Source organism: Lithobates pipiens, unplaced genomic scaffold (assembly GCF_037356315.1).
Source record: "Lithobates pipiens isolate NorthernLeopardFrog02 unplaced genomic scaffold, aLitPip1_a1.2 Scaffold_22, whole genome shotgun sequence".
Classification (NCBI taxonomy): Eukaryota; Metazoa; Chordata; class Amphibia; order Anura; family Ranidae; genus Lithobates; species Lithobates pipiens.
In genome coordinates, this window is record NW_027507784.1 from 78,466,790 (window position 1) to 78,485,307 (window position 18,518).

Here is an 18,518-nt window from a genome sequence, read left to right on the forward strand (position 1 = left end):
GATCTGAAAATGTCTGTGAACCGACGCTCCCTATCTAACCTGATGGAGCTTGAGAGGTCCTGCAAAGAAGAATGGGAGAAAATGCCTAAAAATAGGCGTGCCAAGCTTGTAGCATCATACGCAAAAAGACTTGAGGCTGTAATTGGTGCCAAAAGTACTTCAACTAATTATTAAGCAAAGGCTGTGAATACTTATGTACATGGTATTTTTTATTTTTAGTTTTTTATTTTTACTAAATCTGCAAAGATTTCAAACAAACTTCTTTCACGTTGTCATTATGGCGTATTGTTTGTAGAATTTTGAGGAAAATAATGAATTTAATCCATTTTGGAATAAGGCTGTAACATAACAAAATGTGGAAAAAGTGAAGCGCTTTGAATACTTTCCGGATGCACTTTTTACGGCCATGTGCATGAGCCCTATACTCTACAGGCAACCTATAACAGCCAATACAACATAGAATTAGACCCCCCAGAAACAATTATTTCACTCAACGCCGTAGACTCAGCTGCAGAGATGCTAACCCCCTGATACACCGAGCAGATGAGATCAAATTAAATTATTCCGCTGCTTAATATCACTCTTCTGCCAAAAGTTTGCATTCTGCCATTTGCAATCATTTTCACTTCATTTTCACCAGCTGGGGATAATGAATTGGGTTATAAAGTTATATATTCTTCCTCCAAGGGATTCCTCTCCTGGGAAGGATGGCAGTTTAAATGAACTGGTAATTTGCAAGTCGTACAAACGTAATTATTTCCACAGTTTAGAAATGTTTGAGCATTTCGCAAGCAAATGATTCCGAAAATGCCAACAAGTAATATATTACCGGTCGGGTTTTATAAGGGAGGATCCGAACTGCCAAATATAATTTCTGAGGGCTCTGTGAGTTTTAATAATTTATGTCTGCAGGGCCTTATCTCTGATAATGTTACAGTTTTATTACAGTTTTGTCACATTGACTGCTCCGTACTACCCTTCCCTTGACAAATTTAAAGTGAATCACCATCTTTCTAGCAGAGCTGATATTCCACAGCATGGCACTGAAATGATCAAGTTTGCTGGAGTTATCCATTACCCCATGGTGCCGGGAGGCAATGGAATATGCAGTGCAAGACTTTGGTTAAGACAGACCTAGGATATATTTTTTCATGTGGCATACATGCTAAGACCCCTTTCACACCGTGCCACCACTAGCGTCCGCGGTAAAGCTGCGATATTTTTAGCGCCAATTACCGTTGTTTTAGTGGCGCTATTCGGCTGCTAGCGGGGCAGACTAAACCCCTGCTAGCGGCTGAAAAGGTATTAAATCTGCCCGCAAAATGCCGCCGCAGCCTTTTTCCTGATGCTCTGCCAGCGCACCGCTCCAGTGTGTAATCCCTCAGGCTTTCACACTGGAGTGAATGTAGCAGATGTTTTAGGGCAGTTTGCAGGTGCTCTTTTTAACGCTATAGCACCTGCAAAATGCCCTAGTGAGAAAGGCGTCTAAGTGTAACAATTACAGATATTTGTTACCTCTTACAGAGATCATAGTACTCCCCCCAACAATGCCTTTATCTGCTTTTCTCTCCAAAAGGGTGGCACCATCTTTGCTCAAGTATCATCCAGGTTTACCTACTATTATCTACTTTCTGGACTTAGATACCACTTCATATAAACTCTGGTGCCTGTGTAGTTCTTGGCTTGTTGTATTGCTGCCCATTAGTCTCTAATAGTAGAATTGCCCATCTAACATCAGCCTAAAGCCCCATACATACTATTAGATTTTCTGCAGATTTTTGTCTTCAGATTTACCAAAACCATATAATATGAGGTCAAACCTTAGCCCTTGTGCACACGGTCGGACATTCTGACAACCAAATCTGTTGGATTTTGTCCGACGGATTTTGTCCGATGGATTTTGTCCGAAACTGTTGCATACACACAGTCGGACAAAGTTGACGGAAAATCCGATTGTATATAACGTGATGACGTTATCTCGTTACGACGGGACTACGTTCCAGCTAGTAGCCAATAGCTTTGGTCTAGGAATTTGATCTGAGCATGCGTGGCACTTTGTCTGTCGGAGTAGGCTACACATGATCGGAGTTTGTCCGATTGGAGCATTTTGTCTGAAAATGTTACGGACAAGTTGGAAAACTTGGTCCGTCGGATACTCCGAGGGAAACAGTCCGATGGAGACCACACACAGTCGGATTATCCGACAACACGGTCCGATAGGACACATTCCGTCGGAATCTTCGGCCGTGTGTAAAAGGGCTAAGAGTTTCAATTTGTATGCAATCAGGCAGGCCCTTGCACTACATGGTTTTTGTAAATCTGAAGAAAAAAATCTGCAGAAAATCTAATAGTGTGTATGGGGTCTGACAGTCTGCACAATTTCCCAGCATAAGAAGTTTATTAAGTCCGATTGTGTGTACACGTCATTACACAGGAGGTTTGGAGCTAGAATTATTGCTCTCGCTCTGACATTTGTGGCAATACCTGTGCGATCGCCCTTTAAGTATGTGTGTGGGACCAACGTGTGTGTTCTCCTTTGCGCGTGAGCACGAGGGGACTGAGACACTTTTTTTTTGCTTTTTTTTATTCTTAAACTGTTTCTTTACATTTTTTATCACTTTATTGCTGTGACAAGGAATGTAAACATCCCTTGTCGCAGCAACAGGCAGTGACAGGTGCTCTTTATAAAGAGGTCTCTACTCTGCCCTTAAAAGCATTTGATCAAACCAAGATCAGTGTGATCAGGTGCCTTAAATTTTTAAAAATGGTGCGGTTTACTTCTGGGAAAACCGGAATAGATGAAAATGCTTGTTGCTTCCGGTCTCCCATGCCATAGAGCTGATCGGTGACCTTCCGGTCCTCAAAAACCTCTATGGTAGGCCGGCGGAACTGCTAGCTTCACTTTCGAGTTCTCCGGTGGGAGGGGGAGCCCAGAGAGGCACTGATGGACAGAAGCGCTGGTAAAAGCAATCCAGTGGCTAATTATGTAAAATGGTTACATTGGGAGCTGTTACTTAGCGAAATAGACATAAACCTCACTATGTGCTCAATAACTTAACCCTCTTCCACTTAATGCTCAAAATAAACCCAGTGCTAATAATATCATGTGATCGATTAAAAGAACTTCAAAATTAAAAAATGGCAAGGTAGAGATATAAATCACATATGGCTACATTCACAATTCCATGTGTTACAACTAATACTAAAATTGTGCAAAAAATATATTTTCCAAGTGCGTATACTTTGTGTGAGTAAGTACCATAAAAGTTGCAAACATGTAAAAATAAAAAGGTTGGAAAAAAAAAACACAAAACCAATCTAGTCCACAATAATGTTCTATTAGTCTTTATAGCCCGTCCAGCATACTCTGTGAAAAAATAATCCCAAGGACTTGTATTGTGCTCGTCTCCAAATAATAACAAGTGTTCCACCACGTGCGACAATATAAATGCACCCAAGGTCACTAGGACCAATCAAGCCTTTTATCAATGTACAAGATGTAATACTCGACATTTCTTCAACAGTAACTGAAATGCTTCTCTTTTCCAGTGGCTAATTAGCTGCTCAAATGGCTTTTACAAAAAAGCTGATCGCTCCCTGTAAAAAACAATATCAGGGTGAGGCCTGTAGCTGTAAGCATCATCCCGGTATAACCACTTGAAGTACTAAGGTAAAAGTACGTATTGCGGTCTTCAAGTGGTGAAAACGACATAGTGGCCTTGACAAAGTGTCATATTGTAGTTGTTTTGCCTTGAGGGACCTTGTGCAGCCCCAAATGTTAGCTTATTTGGCTAATGTGACACTGCACTAATAAATGAGTGAATATGTTTGCAATGGAGCGCCGGTGACATCCCATCATTTTGCTGTTGTTAGATGACGACGTTGCCTTTCCATGGCCTGCATACCGTGGCAGCGCTGTCACGTGACAACATGCATGCCTGCTGTGGCAAGAAGCGGAGACTGGTCCACACTACTGACATGCAAAGCATCGTTGGATCCAGGTAGTAGATATGCGTTGTTTCTTTTTTTTTTTGGCATTGCCAATCACCGGAAATGCCTGGAGCTTGAGTTTTAGATGACAGGAATCACTTAAAATTTGGATCACCTAAAAAGGAAAAGACTGGCCAAACACTATACAACGGGGATCACGTAAGATTTTATTTTTTTCCTATGGAGGCCTACATACATTTTAATGTAGTAATTATCCTACTGTTCCTTTAGACCAGATTTGTTTAAATAATTCTACCGTTCCTTTGACACCTGCCTTTTCAAGGTTTAACCCCGATGTTTTATACGTAAAGAATTTTAATTAATTAACGTCAGCTTGTCAAAACAATTTCCTTTCCTCGATAACCTGGAATAACAATCGTCCACAAACGGCAGCTGCAAAATATTCTATTAAATCAACACAGGCTTCGGGAAAAGTAGAAATTCAGCTTATCTGGGAATATTAGGCAGAACATTCCTTTTATCTGACAATACAACTATTCAGAGATACCGCAGTGAATAATTTAATGAAGCCACTAGGCGATTTCTCAGATGGAAAGCTGCGGATGTGTTTACATTGCAAATTATGTATCGCTCTTCTGGCGCTCTAATAATCCGAGCGTTTCGATTTGGAGACGCTCAATGGATCATAGAGGCAGTTTTTAATAGTTTTTCCAGTGGCCATCCATTTTAATTAAAGCCACTTTGACTGCATTAAATTGGTACTTGCATCTTAAAAGCTCAGAAAATGTAAACCAATTACAAAGCTTAGGTACAGAAAGGAGTGGAAGGCAAGTTCGAAATTTGAAGAATGTTATTATTACGCCTTCAACAAAACTACTTTACAGTCTACCACTAATTGCTATACAGTATTTGTGAGTGCAACCAGAACTTAGAGGCAGAACTAAAAGCTCCAGCATGGGGTCATTCTAACTGCTGGGGGAGGATGGAATTTGTAGTTTTACAAATCAAGCACAAAGTATACCGTGATTTAGTGAGGATTACCACCATAGGACAATCTTTGGCTTAGTGGGAAGACAAATATCAAATGCGCCACCTACTCTATCCTTCTAGTTCACATCTTATGAATGTGGATGATTATACAGCTTCGCTCAAAATTACTCAAGAAAAATTATAGAACGAATATCCACTGACTGCCTCTCTGAAAAATCACAAAGATGAAAGAATGTGCCAACCCTAAGGAATCCCTATCAACCCCTTGGACCTCTTGATTATTTATAATGAGAATTAAAAGTAGAACTCATCCTTCTTTCTGGATGGCAATGTTACAAATGGCTAATACAGCTCCCTGCCAAAAAAATACATCATTATGTCTCACGTTCTCCAGCCTCCCTCACCTTTTTTTTTGCTTCTCTTACTTTCCCACTTCTCAATTTGCTGTTATTTTCTCTTTTTTATCCCTAGCAGGGGAGGACTGGGCTGTGGGGCAAGGGGGTAATTTTATCCAAGGCCAATACTCATAAGATATTCTGGCCTGGTGGCCCTGTGTAGAGACACATCACCATATAGAGATCAATCAGAGCAGTTAGTGACCAAGAAATCGATTGAAGCAGACCCAACTTCACAGTTAAAATAAATGAAAACATTATCTGCAAAAAGTCTGCATAGCCTTATATATTATACTGATATTTTTCTATGCTAATTAAACTACACAACTAAGGGATTCTAGCCTGGAACCAAAAACAACCACCATCTACCCAGATTCTGCAAACAATAAACAAACAGTAAATAATTTTATTAAATAATCCTTTCTTACAATCCCTCCATTGGCTTCAGCTCATCTAACAAATAAAGTTCAGAATACAAAGCCATCCAGCAAAACAACCTATAAAGTCTTCGCCCACGTACACACGGTCGGAGATTTTGCCAACCAAATCCGTCGGATTTTGCCCGTTGGATTTAGTCCGACGGATTGTGTCCGAAACTGTTGCATACACACGGTCGGGCCAAGTTGGCGAAAAATCCGATCTTTCAGAACGTGATGACGTCATTTCGTTACGATGGGACTACATTCAGGCTAGTAGCCAATAGCTTTGATGTAGGAATTTGATCTGAGCATGCGTGGCACTTGGTCTGATCAAAATGCTCTACACATGATCGGATTAGGTCCGTCCGGCCCAGTTGGTCGGGAAATATTTCCAACATGTTGGAAATTTGGATCGGACGGAGATTCGGACGGAATCAGTCCGATGCATACCACACACAGTCGATTATCTGACGACGCGGTCCGATAAGACTCATTCCGACAGATTCTCCGACCGTGTGTACAAGGGCTTCCACAATTCCGTCCTGAGCTATGTCACCAACCACGCTTGTGACCCCCTCCCATGCTTACCTCCAGGACTTCTCCAAAACCTCTCCCATCCTCTAGAACTCTTTACTCCAAATGTATGAAGATCTTCTACTTTCTCCATCTTTAGGTGATCCTAGAAAACGCTCCTCTTCAGAGAGGCTTATCCCGCCTCTAACTAATAAACTGAACTTTTACTTTCATCATCAGCTCATCCCCCATAGTTACTGCCCTTTGTATCACTTGCCTTTTCCTTTTAGATTGTAAGCTTTAATGAGCAGGGCCCTCTGATTCCTCTTGTGTTTAATTGTATTGTAACTGTACTGTCTCCCTCCATTTTTTCCAAGTGCTGTGCAAACTGTTGGCGCTCTTTAAATACTGTATAATAATAATATTGATAATAGTAAGGAATTGAACAATGGAACAATGCATCTTTCACCCTCATCCTTTGCCCCTTTCCTTCCCAGTCGCTTTTTTAACTAATTTTTAGATGTGGTGGATGCATTAGCTTTTATTTTATTTTTTGAGGTTTTTCCCTTATTTTTTTTTTACCTAATGATCCCGCTGATAATACACTTTCTGTCCCAGGGTTAAAACATTCACTTCTCCACTGAATCTATGGAGCAGCCGCGTTGTCACCCTTGGCTGCTCACCTGATTCACACTAGAAACATGTCCTCTTCTCTTTACCTCCATTACATGGCAATATGGAATTTGTGGTTTACAGAAGATAGATTGGAAGGAAGAGAACATTGTTTGAGATTTCAGTTGTATTCTCAGGAATTTACAAGGACATTTCATTTTACAAGGATAGATCAACAAGTATTATTTGTACTTGCAGAAAATGTACTTAGTGTTAAAGTGATACTAAAGTCTAATTTTTGTTCAATTAAAAATAACAAACATGTTATACTTGCCTTCTCTGTGTAGTCGGTTTACACAGAGCAGCCCTGATTCTCCTCTTCTCGGGTCCCTCGCCGATGCTCTGGACCCCACCCTCCTGCTGAGTGCCCCCATAGCAAGCAGCTTGCTATGGTGGCCCCCAGAGCCGAACCCCTACTCTGTGTGTCCATTCAGATATGGAGTCCTGCCCCCTCTCTCTCCTCATTGGCTCACTGACTTTAATTGACAGTAGTGGGAGCCAATGACACCCCCCGTTGCCATCCCAGACAATGAGGAAGGAGAGTCCCAGACAGCCAAGACTCTCGTGCAACATCGCTGGACTCGAAATGGGGCTCAGGTAAGTATTAGGGGGGCTTCTGCACACAAAAGATTTTTTTATCTTAATGCATAGAATGTATTAAGATTTAAAAGAACTTCTGCCTTTAGAACAACTTTAACACTAAGATGTCTCCACAGCATGTATTAAAAGGTCAACGCAAAATGTCACTTATGCATCAGTAAAATAAGGAAAGCTCCTAGATATTATATAAGCAGTGTTTTTCTCATTTATGTGTCCCTCATAAATTCCACGACTACCCAAATACATTTACGTTTAAAAAAGACAGAATTTAGAGGGTGGGAGGCTAAGGGTGAAGGTGAACGCAGAGTTTAGCTTTAAATGTTTTTGTGGGGGATTAGGGGTTAGGATGTTTCATAATCTTAAATGGGTTGTATTGGTTTTCTTCTAAGGGTTAAATATTCTTTAAAAGTCAATGACCTATAAGCCAGAGATTGACTTGTTTTGAATTAACCTTACCTACCTGCTTTACATTTTAGAGGAACTTCACCTGGCTATCAAATAAGCAAAAGTCAACAAAACATACCAGAAATGTAGTAAGTTCAAGAAGTCCAGTGCTGTCGTCCTGGAACCCAGAGTCTTCACAGCTCTTTTCATTCCTGCGATTCCTTGGATTCGGGAGATGGCTGTGAATTCCTGATCACTCACAAGAAGCTCACCTACTGTGCATGCACAAAATCCACTGACTAGGCAGATTGCCTCATGTTGTAAAGCGCTGCGCAAACTGTTGGCGCTATATAAAACCTCTATAATAATAATTGTCCTAAAGCCTCTTAGCACATTGGACATGTATTCCAGGGGACTGCAGGAGGAAGGTGGACCTAAGGCTACCTCCTCCTTGTCAAGGTAAGGAATTTGGGAGTGGGAGCAGGTACCTTCCGCAAAAGGTGCTTACTACCCCCCAAGAATGACATGATATCTTAAAAGTGAGTGAAGGTCAACTTTAACAAGTCTCATGCAGTCAGCAAGGTTTGATCTCAAAATACTTTGTTCCAGACTAATTAGGAAGACTTTGTTTCCTGAGCAAACTGGGACTCACTTTATTACTTTTTTAACTTCCTCTGAAACAATGGTGGTTTTAGAATTCTGAGGATGCCTAAATACTATATTACCAAAAGTTTTTTGGATCCTGCCTTTACACGCACATGAACTTTAAAGTGGTTGTAAACCCTTACAACCAACTTTGACCTACAGGTAAGCCTAGATTAAGGCTTATCTGTAGGTCCAAGAAATATCTCCTAAACCTATACGTCATCGCGGCTCCGACAAATGACTCGCCGGAGGCAGGCGCACTGGGCAGGCTGCAGATTGCGGCTATATGCCGCGAGTGTCGGCTCCCGTGCGCATGTGTGTGAGTGACGTCATCACTGCTCCGGTGAATCACAGCACTGGAGCAGCGAGACCCGGAAGTCACTCCAGGATCCATGGCAGCGGCGGACATGAAGACGGAGGACCGCTTCTGGGGCTTCGTTCTCAGGTAAGTTATTCATAATGAGCTAGTATGCTATGCATACTAGCTCATTATGCCTTTGCCTTGCAGGGTGTGTTTTTTTTTGTTTTTTTTAGCCTTTACGTCCTCTTTAATGGCATCCCAGTCTTAGTCCGTAGAGTTCAATATTAAGTTGGCCAACCCTTTGCAGCTATAACAGCTTCAACTCTTCTGGGAAGGCTGTCCACAAGGTTTAGGAGTGTGTCTATGGAAATGTTTAACTATCCTTCCAGAAACGCATTTGTGAGGTCAGGCACTGGAGTGAATGAGAAGGCCTGGCTCACAGTCTCCGCTCTAATTCATCCGAAAGGTGTTCTAGTCAAGTTCCTCCACCACAAACTTGCTCATCCATGTCTTTTTGGATCTTGCTTTGTGCACTGGTCCAAATCATTTGGTGGAGGGACATTATGGTGTGGAATTGTTTTTCAGGGGTTAGGCTTGGCCCCTTAGTTCCAGGAGGAACTCTTAAGACGTCAGCATACCAAGACATTTTGGACAATTTCATGCACCCAACTTTGTGGGAACAATTTGGGAATGGCCCCTTCCTGTTCCAACATGACTGCACACCAGTGCACAAAGCAAGATCTATAAAAGGCATGGATGAGTGAGTTTGGAGTAGAGGAACTTGACTGGCCTGCAAAAAGTCCTGACCTCAACCCGATAGAACATATTTGGGATGAATTAGAGCGGCAACTGCGAGCCAGGTCTTCCACCATCAGTACCTGACCTCACAAATGCGCTCCTGGAAGAGTGGTTAAACATACTATTAAACCTTGTGGACGGCCTTATCAGAAGAGTTGAAGCTGTTATAGCTGCAAAGGGTGAGCCAACTCAATATTGAACCCTACAGACTAAGACTGGGATGCCATTAAAGTTGATGTGCTTGTTAAGGCTTGTGTCCCAATACTTTTGGTAATATATTGTATATATGCTATATACTGTATGGTACAGAAGGATTACAGCACCACTTTTTTAGTGTGTTCATTGCAGAATCTTCATATCTTCAGCATAATAATTTTCATAAGTGGTAAAAAAAGTGATAAAACAACTGGATGCCATTATTATGTAGGCCTGCGTATGTGCTACATCCAGTAGATGCCATCAATGTCACGGGCTGTAAATACTACCTGACACTGACCATGGTAAAGACCTGCTGATGTCTATACTTAAATTGTACACTTTGATGGCAGGATGGCAGAGTAAGGGGTGTGTGTGTGGGGGGGGGGGATTAGGGATTTTTTTTGTGAAGCCACAGTTACACTTTAATATATCTCAATTTAATTGAAACATCTAGTAAAAAGGATGAAAGTGTAAACAGACTTTGGACATTTTTCTTTAATTTCAAACACTCTTCACGGTGCATTAGAGCTTTTGATTTCCCCAGCCTCACAGTTATATGGAATGTAATGATTTTCCATAGCTAGAACTATAATGCTGTTTTGTTTTTTTTCAGGTTTTTTTTATTTATTTTTTTACTTTTAACAAAGATTGTCTGCATCCTCAAAGGAAAACGGGAGCTCAATATGATATAAAGTGATTTGTAGTGAGTGGCAGCAGATTGACGCATTCAGGTCTGCCACTTTGTGTGCGGGTGTGATGATGCAGAGACCTTCTTTATAATTGTGTGACAAGTCTGGAAACCCTCTTACATGCCAGTCTAATTATTTTGTCTTGGTTGCCACTGATTGCACTGATTTTAAGGGGATCTCTAGTTCAAGTGATATTAAACCCTTATGTTTTAAGCACTTTCAGCAGATGATTTTATCACTTACAGAGTATGCAGCTCCTTGTCTATTTCCAGCCAGTAGTGTAGTGTGGATGGGGCCACAGGGGTGTTGGTGCAAAATTCTTACGGATGAAAGATTTGAAAAGAGCAAAGCCACACAGTAGGAGATTGAACACAGTTCAGCACCAGCAACAGAGTGGACAGCTCCCAGCAGAGAGAGCTACACGTGCCTTGTAGAGGAAATCTGTACCTGGCGTGTCACCCAGGGGGCTGTAGTGCATGTGGACACACTGGTACACAGGGGCACCACTAATGGCCTAGGCTGGCAGAGCATCTTCTCCCAGGGTGTGGTAATCTTTGAATAGATGGAGACAGAAGAATAATAGCAGTGCTGGAACATGGTAGGCTAGTTCCATTGAACAGAGCATAGGTGGTGCCTGTGTACCACTGGGCATTCTGTATATGGGGAAGACAGGTTAATGGTGGTCAGTTGAGCCAACAGAGCAGTCAAGAAGATGAGCAGGAGGACATGGTGGACCCAAAGACTCAGAGGGGAGCCTACAGGCTCTTAAAGTGCTGATTTTGCTTCTAGATTGCTGATTTTGAACTTGGAGGGGATTTCTATATATATGTATGTGTGTGTGTATATATATATATATATATATATATATATATATATATATATATATATATATTCTGGTGGGAGGAAGTCAGGGAGTGCTAGTGGTCCATGGGTTAGTGTCCGCAAAATTTGCCTTACCCCAGGCCCTAGCAACCCACGCTACACCACTGGTTCCAGTTTAAGCTGGTGCCATGACCTGGCACTGTCCTATGTTTCCTATTTCAGGGTGGCTTCTCTTGTAGCATCCTATGAATCCCCCTTGAATGCACGGGCTAGAGTTGTGTCTTCCTACACTATGTGCATCAATAGAAACTCACAGCCCCATAGCCTAGGATGGCAAGGCACTCCTCTCCTCCTACCTTCTCCCCCTGCTGCCTCCAAGCTAACAGACTGGCTATGACTGCACTGTCAACTGTTAACTGAAGGCCAGAAGTTCAGGTAAGCAGCATTAGGAGATCAGAAGCCATCAGCATTGAAAGATGTAAACTGCTGAGGTAAGTAAGTGCTGAGGTAAGAATTGTAACAATAGTTTATTGGGAAATGTTATGTTATTGTGCTCAGTATGTTAAGCTAAAATTTATGAGGGTTTAATACCATTTTAATGAAAAATCCTCATTGTGTATGGTTCCCTTTCAGGTAGTAACACAGCAGGCTCTAATGTCCCAAGTTTAATAAAACTTAGTGTGTATTTATGAAATATGCCAAGCTAAATGCAAATAAATCAATCCTAGTGCTTCAAATCCTGTGCTGTACACCCATACACCTACTATATATCATAAATTGCATTCCTATAAAACAACATGTACCATGTGAATAAAATCAATCAACAAATTGTATATCACATTAATATAAAAACATAACACAATAAAAAAAATCTCCATATGCGATCATAGAAAATCAAAAACTTGAATGTAATATATTTTAAATAATAGACAGTGTCCATTAGTTACATCTTCTGATATCCTTGTGCAATATATGAAACCATAAATATACATTGGTACCAGAACAATTGTGACCTCAACCTTCCCCAGTGGCCACCTTCCTAAATAGACTTTTGTATCAAAAGGTCATGCAGAGATTTCCAGATTTTACTTGTTTTGCCCCCTGAATTCTGGCATTAAAATGTTGCCATAAAATTCTCTAAAAACAAAATTGTACTGAAATGGTTTTATGCCCTGTACACACGGTCAGAAATTCAGACGGAAAAGGTCCGATCAGATTATATTGTGGGAATCCGATCATGTTTGGGCTCTATCGGATCTAAAATTTTCATACAAAAAAATCCAATCAAACTTTTTCCGGTCCTTTGTAGAGAATTCCGACGCACAAAGTGCCACGCATGCTCAGATCAAACAGATCAAATTACGAGACCAAAGCTATTGGCTACTAGCCTCTACGTAGTCCCGTCGTATGCAACAAATGTCAACACGTTCCATGCCAGGCCCTTTGGTCTAGTATGGATTCGGAGAGTACCCCACACACCAAAATAAAAAAAATGGCATGGGGTCCCCCCAAAATCCATACCAGACCCTTATCTGAGCATGCAGCCTAGAAGGTCAGGAAAGGGAGGGGACGACCTACTGAACCATACCAGGCCACATGCCCTAAACATGGGGGGATGGGTGCTTTGGATCGGGGGGCTCTGCGCCCCCCACCTCAAAGTACCTTGCCCCCATGTTGATGGGGACAAGGGCCTCTTCCCGACAACCCTTGCCCGGTGGTTGTTGGGGTCTGCAGGCAGGGGGCTTATCGGAATCTGGAAGCCCCTTTTAACAAAGGGGCCCCCAGATCCCGGCCCCCCTATGTGAATGAGTCATTCACTAAAAAAAAAAGTAGTGCAGTGTTAAAAAATACAGTAGACCGTTTTTGACAAGTCTTTTATTAAATATCTTCTTCTCCACTTCTTCCTCCATCTTCTCCCGCATCTTCCTCCTGCGGTCTTCCCCTACTTCCCCTGCTTCTTCTTCTGCTCTTCTTCTGTCTTCTTTTTCCAGCGTTCTTCTTCCTTTGCCGCCACTCCCGCCGACGACCCTCCTCCAATGCTCTGACCCTACTCTTCTGCGGTCCCCCACCAGTGCTCTTGGATCCTCCTCTTCATCTGGTGCCCCCACAGAAAGCTGCTTTCCATGGGGGCACCCAAGCGGGCTCGCTCCCGAGCCCCGCTGCTGCATCCTTTAACGCAGACAAAGGACATTGGCCCCTGCCCCCTGCTCCCCCAGTTTTTGATTGACAGCAGTGGGAGCCAATGATTCCTGCTGCTCTTAATCTGTCCAATGAGGAGGGAGACATCGGCGAGAGACGCTGCTCTTATGCATGTTGCTGGATCGGTTAGGGCTCAGGTAAGTATAGGGGGGGGGGGGCTAGGGGTATTCTGCCGCAGAGTATGTTCTTTGAACTATTTTCATATTACTGGATTTAGTAACACTTTAAGGTAAAAAAAAGCTATGACACTGAGCACAGTAAACAAGGGGAAGAAACTGCTTTTAAGGAGACTACTTCCTTCCCCCTCTACTCGGACTGAAACTAGTAGTATTTATACAGGCTGCCAAAAACATACAAGTTACCCCTAGAACAGGTCATCTATCTAAGGTACCCCTTAAAATATGCCAATTTTTTACTGGTACCACGTAGCCACCCTGGCGGGATAATTATGACAGATTTTTGCGTCTCAAAGCAGTACAATTATTTCTCATAGACATTTGGCGTTTTTTATTGTAGAACTGTAATTCTTAGGAATAACACACTTAAATCTGTCCAAACCAGAGTCTAGTAGGCATCCCAGGTATCATAAAGTTTGAAACACAAAATCATAAATTATAATATAATAAATAACTATAAATAATTATAAAAAAATAATATAATAATAATAATAATACAATACATTTCCCCATGATTCACTATCGCTCAATTCTGCATGTGTTCTAATTTACTATCGCTGTTTACTAGCTGGTCTAAAACCAGCTTTGATGTAAAGGGACACTTTTTGTTGCTATGGACAATCTCAAGTTTCCAGGCAGAAAGAACAGTATATATAATATAAAACTGCATGCAGGGCGTTGGACAAGGCACTAGGGACAAAAGGGATGTGAAATGATTTCATACAGTAATGTAATCTGTAAGATGTTATGAATTTTCTATTTTTTTAATTTGCCGCCAGGCTCCGCCCCATGCATCGTGACGCTCACAGGGAATGGAGCCCGACACACAGGACATCGGGCAGGGGACAGCCCGCAAACACAGTGGGGGGACATTGCAGGATCCTGGGGACAAGGTACGTAACCTGCACCAGGGTCCTGCAAAGCAATCCTGAGTGTGGCTCGGGGTTACCGCTAATGGTACTAAAATTTAACCGCAAGCCCCACTCAGGAAAACTGCCAGGGAGGTTATGACTTTCTGTACTTGTCTGTATAAGACATACACAGGATCTTACCAGCAGTAAGGTCCTGGATAAAAAGTTGGCCTTGCTGCATCTGAACTGTAAGGACTTCCACTGCCCCGATTACATGTTGGCCCTGAATGAGTAGGTCATTTCAGTCAATGAAGACCAAGATTATTTTGGTTGTGCACCACTGCTGCATGCATGAATGACTCGCTTAGGACTGACGTGTAAACAGTTTGTAATCAGCATCCACTCATTACACACTATTGTTAACATACTGGCCCCAGGTAGCCACTGCAGGGTCCAAAACATGTTATGCCGTATACACAGAAACGTGACTCATTCATAGAAGCTCCGGACCTTTCCTTTATACGCCTGTCCTCCATTCATAGTTTGCTTTTCATTTCAGGAAAAGGTAGTATAGCTTCTATGAATTATTCACGTTTGATGAGTGCCTATGACTGGTCCAGTTTCTCATATTTGCCCCCACAGCACCAGAAGATCACAGCTTTGAGGGACTGAAGATTTCAATGAACAGAGCAGTCATCAGCACAAGGCACATTTTAATTTATTGTAAGTACCATCCCTGATGCTGATTTAAAAAAAATATATTTTTACTAAATTTTAAGCTCCAGATGTGGACACATGAAGATGATAGCCAGGAAGCTGGACCATTCTAAATTCTTTGAGTGTAGAGCGTTACTACCATCAAATTTACACAAGGTGATAAAAAGGGTATACTAAACTAAAATGATTTGGGATTCTTTAGCATCCTACAGGTAACCAGGAAGAATGACTTGAAATTCAGTTTAAAACACTGACCTTCTTTTTGTCCATATGGTCCAGATTCTGTGACAGTTTGCGCACAAAACACTTTGCGGGTCTGTATTCCACCTCCACACTGAACCTGCTCATCTGCTAAGGGAACGTTGTCCTGGTTAGTAAGCAGGGAGACCTGGCAGTCCGTCCACTCAGAGGTCTTCCAGGAAAACCTTATAAAAGAAAAAACACTGGATGTAAAACCCACCTCCAAAAAGAAAGGACACCTAGAACCTGTATTGACAACAAATGCACCCTTACCATCTCCCCTTTCCCCTTTCGGGGACTATGATAAACTAATATGCAAAAATTATTGGTTCGATAGCTGTATTTTGAAATTGGAAGAAAATTTTGGTAAAGAAAATCTGTTTTGATAGTTAATTGATACCACTTTACAAACAAGTGCAATCAATTAGAGGATGGAAGAAAATTTTGGTAAAGAAAAACAATTTTCAGAATTAAATAATAAAGCTTTACAAAGAAGTGCAATCAATTAGAGGGTGGAAGAACATTTTGGTAAAGAAAAACAATTTTCATAATTAAATAATAAAGACAAACAAGTGCAATCAATTAGAGGTTGGAAGAAAATTTGGGTGAAGTAAACAATTTTCATAGTTAATAAATATTAATAAGACCAAAAAAATAGGGACAACTGAGGGAGAAAGAGAGACAGAAGCATCCGTTTCAAAGGAGGACCAGTTCCTGCAAACCAAGTTACAATAATATGACACAGGTGTGCATCTTTGCTGTTTAAAATAATTTAGGTTGTCTTGTGTGAGTCTATTTCAAAAGACTACATTTCATTTAAAGTGTTACTAAACCCACAACAGTAAAATCAGTCTGTATATGCAGTAGACATGTGCATTTGTTTTCGTCCAAATTTCAGGTATTTTCGTTATCGTTTTGAGAAACAATAACGAAAGCACAGAATCCAAAAAACGAAAGATCCGGCATAAATAAATGCTTTATTTTTGTTTTGACACAGTTCGATACAGATAGGAGATTCGACGTGACTCTAATAATAACAATCTGTGTCTATTGAACTTGTGTCATAACAGTCCATTCATTCACACAGGGGCAACACGACTTCCAGCATGACTTTGGGAGGCAACTTGGACACGACTTGAGTGTGAATCACAGTGCGACTTACAACACGACTTTAATGTAAAAAAAAAATGGCGTGGGTTCCCCTTCAAGAGCATACGAGGCCCTTCGGGTCTGGTATGGATATTAAGGGGAACCCTGTGCAAAAAAAATAAATGGCGTGGGGGCCCCCCTCAAAATCCACATCAGGCCCTCCAGGTCTGGCATGGATTTTAAGGGGAACCCCGCACCCCAAAAAAATGGCGTGGGGGCCCCCCTCAAAATCCATACCAGGCCCTTCAGGTCTGGCATGGATTTTAAGGGGAACCCTATGGCAAAAAAAATATGGCGCGGGGTCCCCCTCAAAATCCATACCAGACCCTTATCTGAGCACGCAACCTGGCAGGCCGCAGGAAAAGAGCCGTACCAGGCCCCATGCCCTCAACATTGGGAGGGTGCTTTGAGGTAGCCATGTTGATGAGGACAAGGGCCTCATCCCCACAACCCTGGCTGGTGGTTGTGGGGGTCTGCAGGCGGGGGGCTTATCAGAATCTTGAGGCCCCCTTTAACTAGGGGACCCCCAGATCCCGGCCTCCACCTGTGTGAAATGGTAAGGGGGTAAAAAAGTACCCCTACCATTCCACCAAAAAGTGACAAAAAAGTGGTAAAAATGACAGGAGACGGTCTTTGACAATTCATTTATTAAAGTCTTCTTTCATCTTCTTTCTTATGGTCTTCTTCCTTCTTCCTTTCTTCATCCTTCGGTTTCTTCCTCCCTCTTCTTCTTTCTCTGATCCTCTTCTTCCCCCGATCCACTTCTTCTTGTTCTCGTCCGGCATCTTCCTCCGCAGCGTCTCTTCTTTGTTCTCAGGCTGCTCTGCACAATGGGAGGCTCCCGCTGTGTGACGCTTGTCTTCTTCTGGCAGTTCTTTTATAATGGAGGGCGAGGCCACCCCGTGAATCCGCCCCCCTCTGACGCACGGTTCCATGAAAAACTAAATAAATAAAAACGAATTTCGGGAGTAACTAAATAAATGTATTTTTCGGCCAAAAATGAAATTCCAAAATTAAATATTTCAGTCTGCACAAGTCTAATATGCAGTAAAGTATGCTTGTTATACTCACTGCAACCTAAGGGGCTAATCCTCCGCATTGTGTAAAAAGGCTGTTTAAACATGTCTTCTCTGATCCTATCGTTCTTCCACAGTCCCCAATCCATCTCCTGATACAACAGAGCCTTGGGGGGAACTCTGCACATGCTCAGTTTGATGTGTATTGCCAGAGAGGTTTTTTTTTTTGTGATCAGCACAGAGCCAATCAACACTGTCCAGACAGAGGGTCAGGGGTCCTGCAGCCTCATAGGCCAGAAAGAGGGGAACGAAAAAACTCCTGCTACAAGCTTTAACCAGACATTGATAGAAGTCACAAGACTGCTATATACTGCTGATGAGAAGCAGTTTATATTTACTAAAACCATGGCATTTTCATGTTCTGTGTACAGTGGGAGACCAGATATAGTGAATGCAGGGTCCTGGGTTTAGTAACATCAAAACAGGTGAACTCATTGGAAAATTTAGCGCTAGTTCACACCCGATGAAATTCAGTGTGCTTTTTTTCTGCATTAAAAATGCATGCACAGTGTTTTTCATGTATTCCAATGGCTCTAGTTCCCACCAGTGCATTGGTGTGAACTGGCCCTTACTCTCATGTCTTGCTCAGGTGAAAACGTAGACATTTTGGATTATCCATTACTTCCTGTCTCAATGATAATGTTCATCAGAATAAATAAATTAGGTAACTCTCCCCAACTGTGACATAGGCAGCAATAAAAACTCAACAGAGGTCCTAACACTTCCCTACTCT

General features: G+C 42.0%; 1 protein-coding gene across 2 annotated transcripts in view; it reads right to left on the minus strand.

The window, feature by feature from the left end:
* Positions 1–18,518, minus strand: part of THSD7B (thrombospondin type 1 domain containing 7B) — an 820,891-nt gene that overhangs the window by 517,844 nt on the left and 284,529 nt on the right. For both annotated transcript variants that reach the window (XM_077447767.1, XM_077447766.1), the window contains exon 6: positions 15,576–15,745. In XM_077447767.1, coding sequence (XP_077303893.1) covers positions 15,576–15,745 — 170 coding nt within the window. The remainder of the gene's footprint in view (positions 1–15,575; positions 15,746–18,518) is intronic.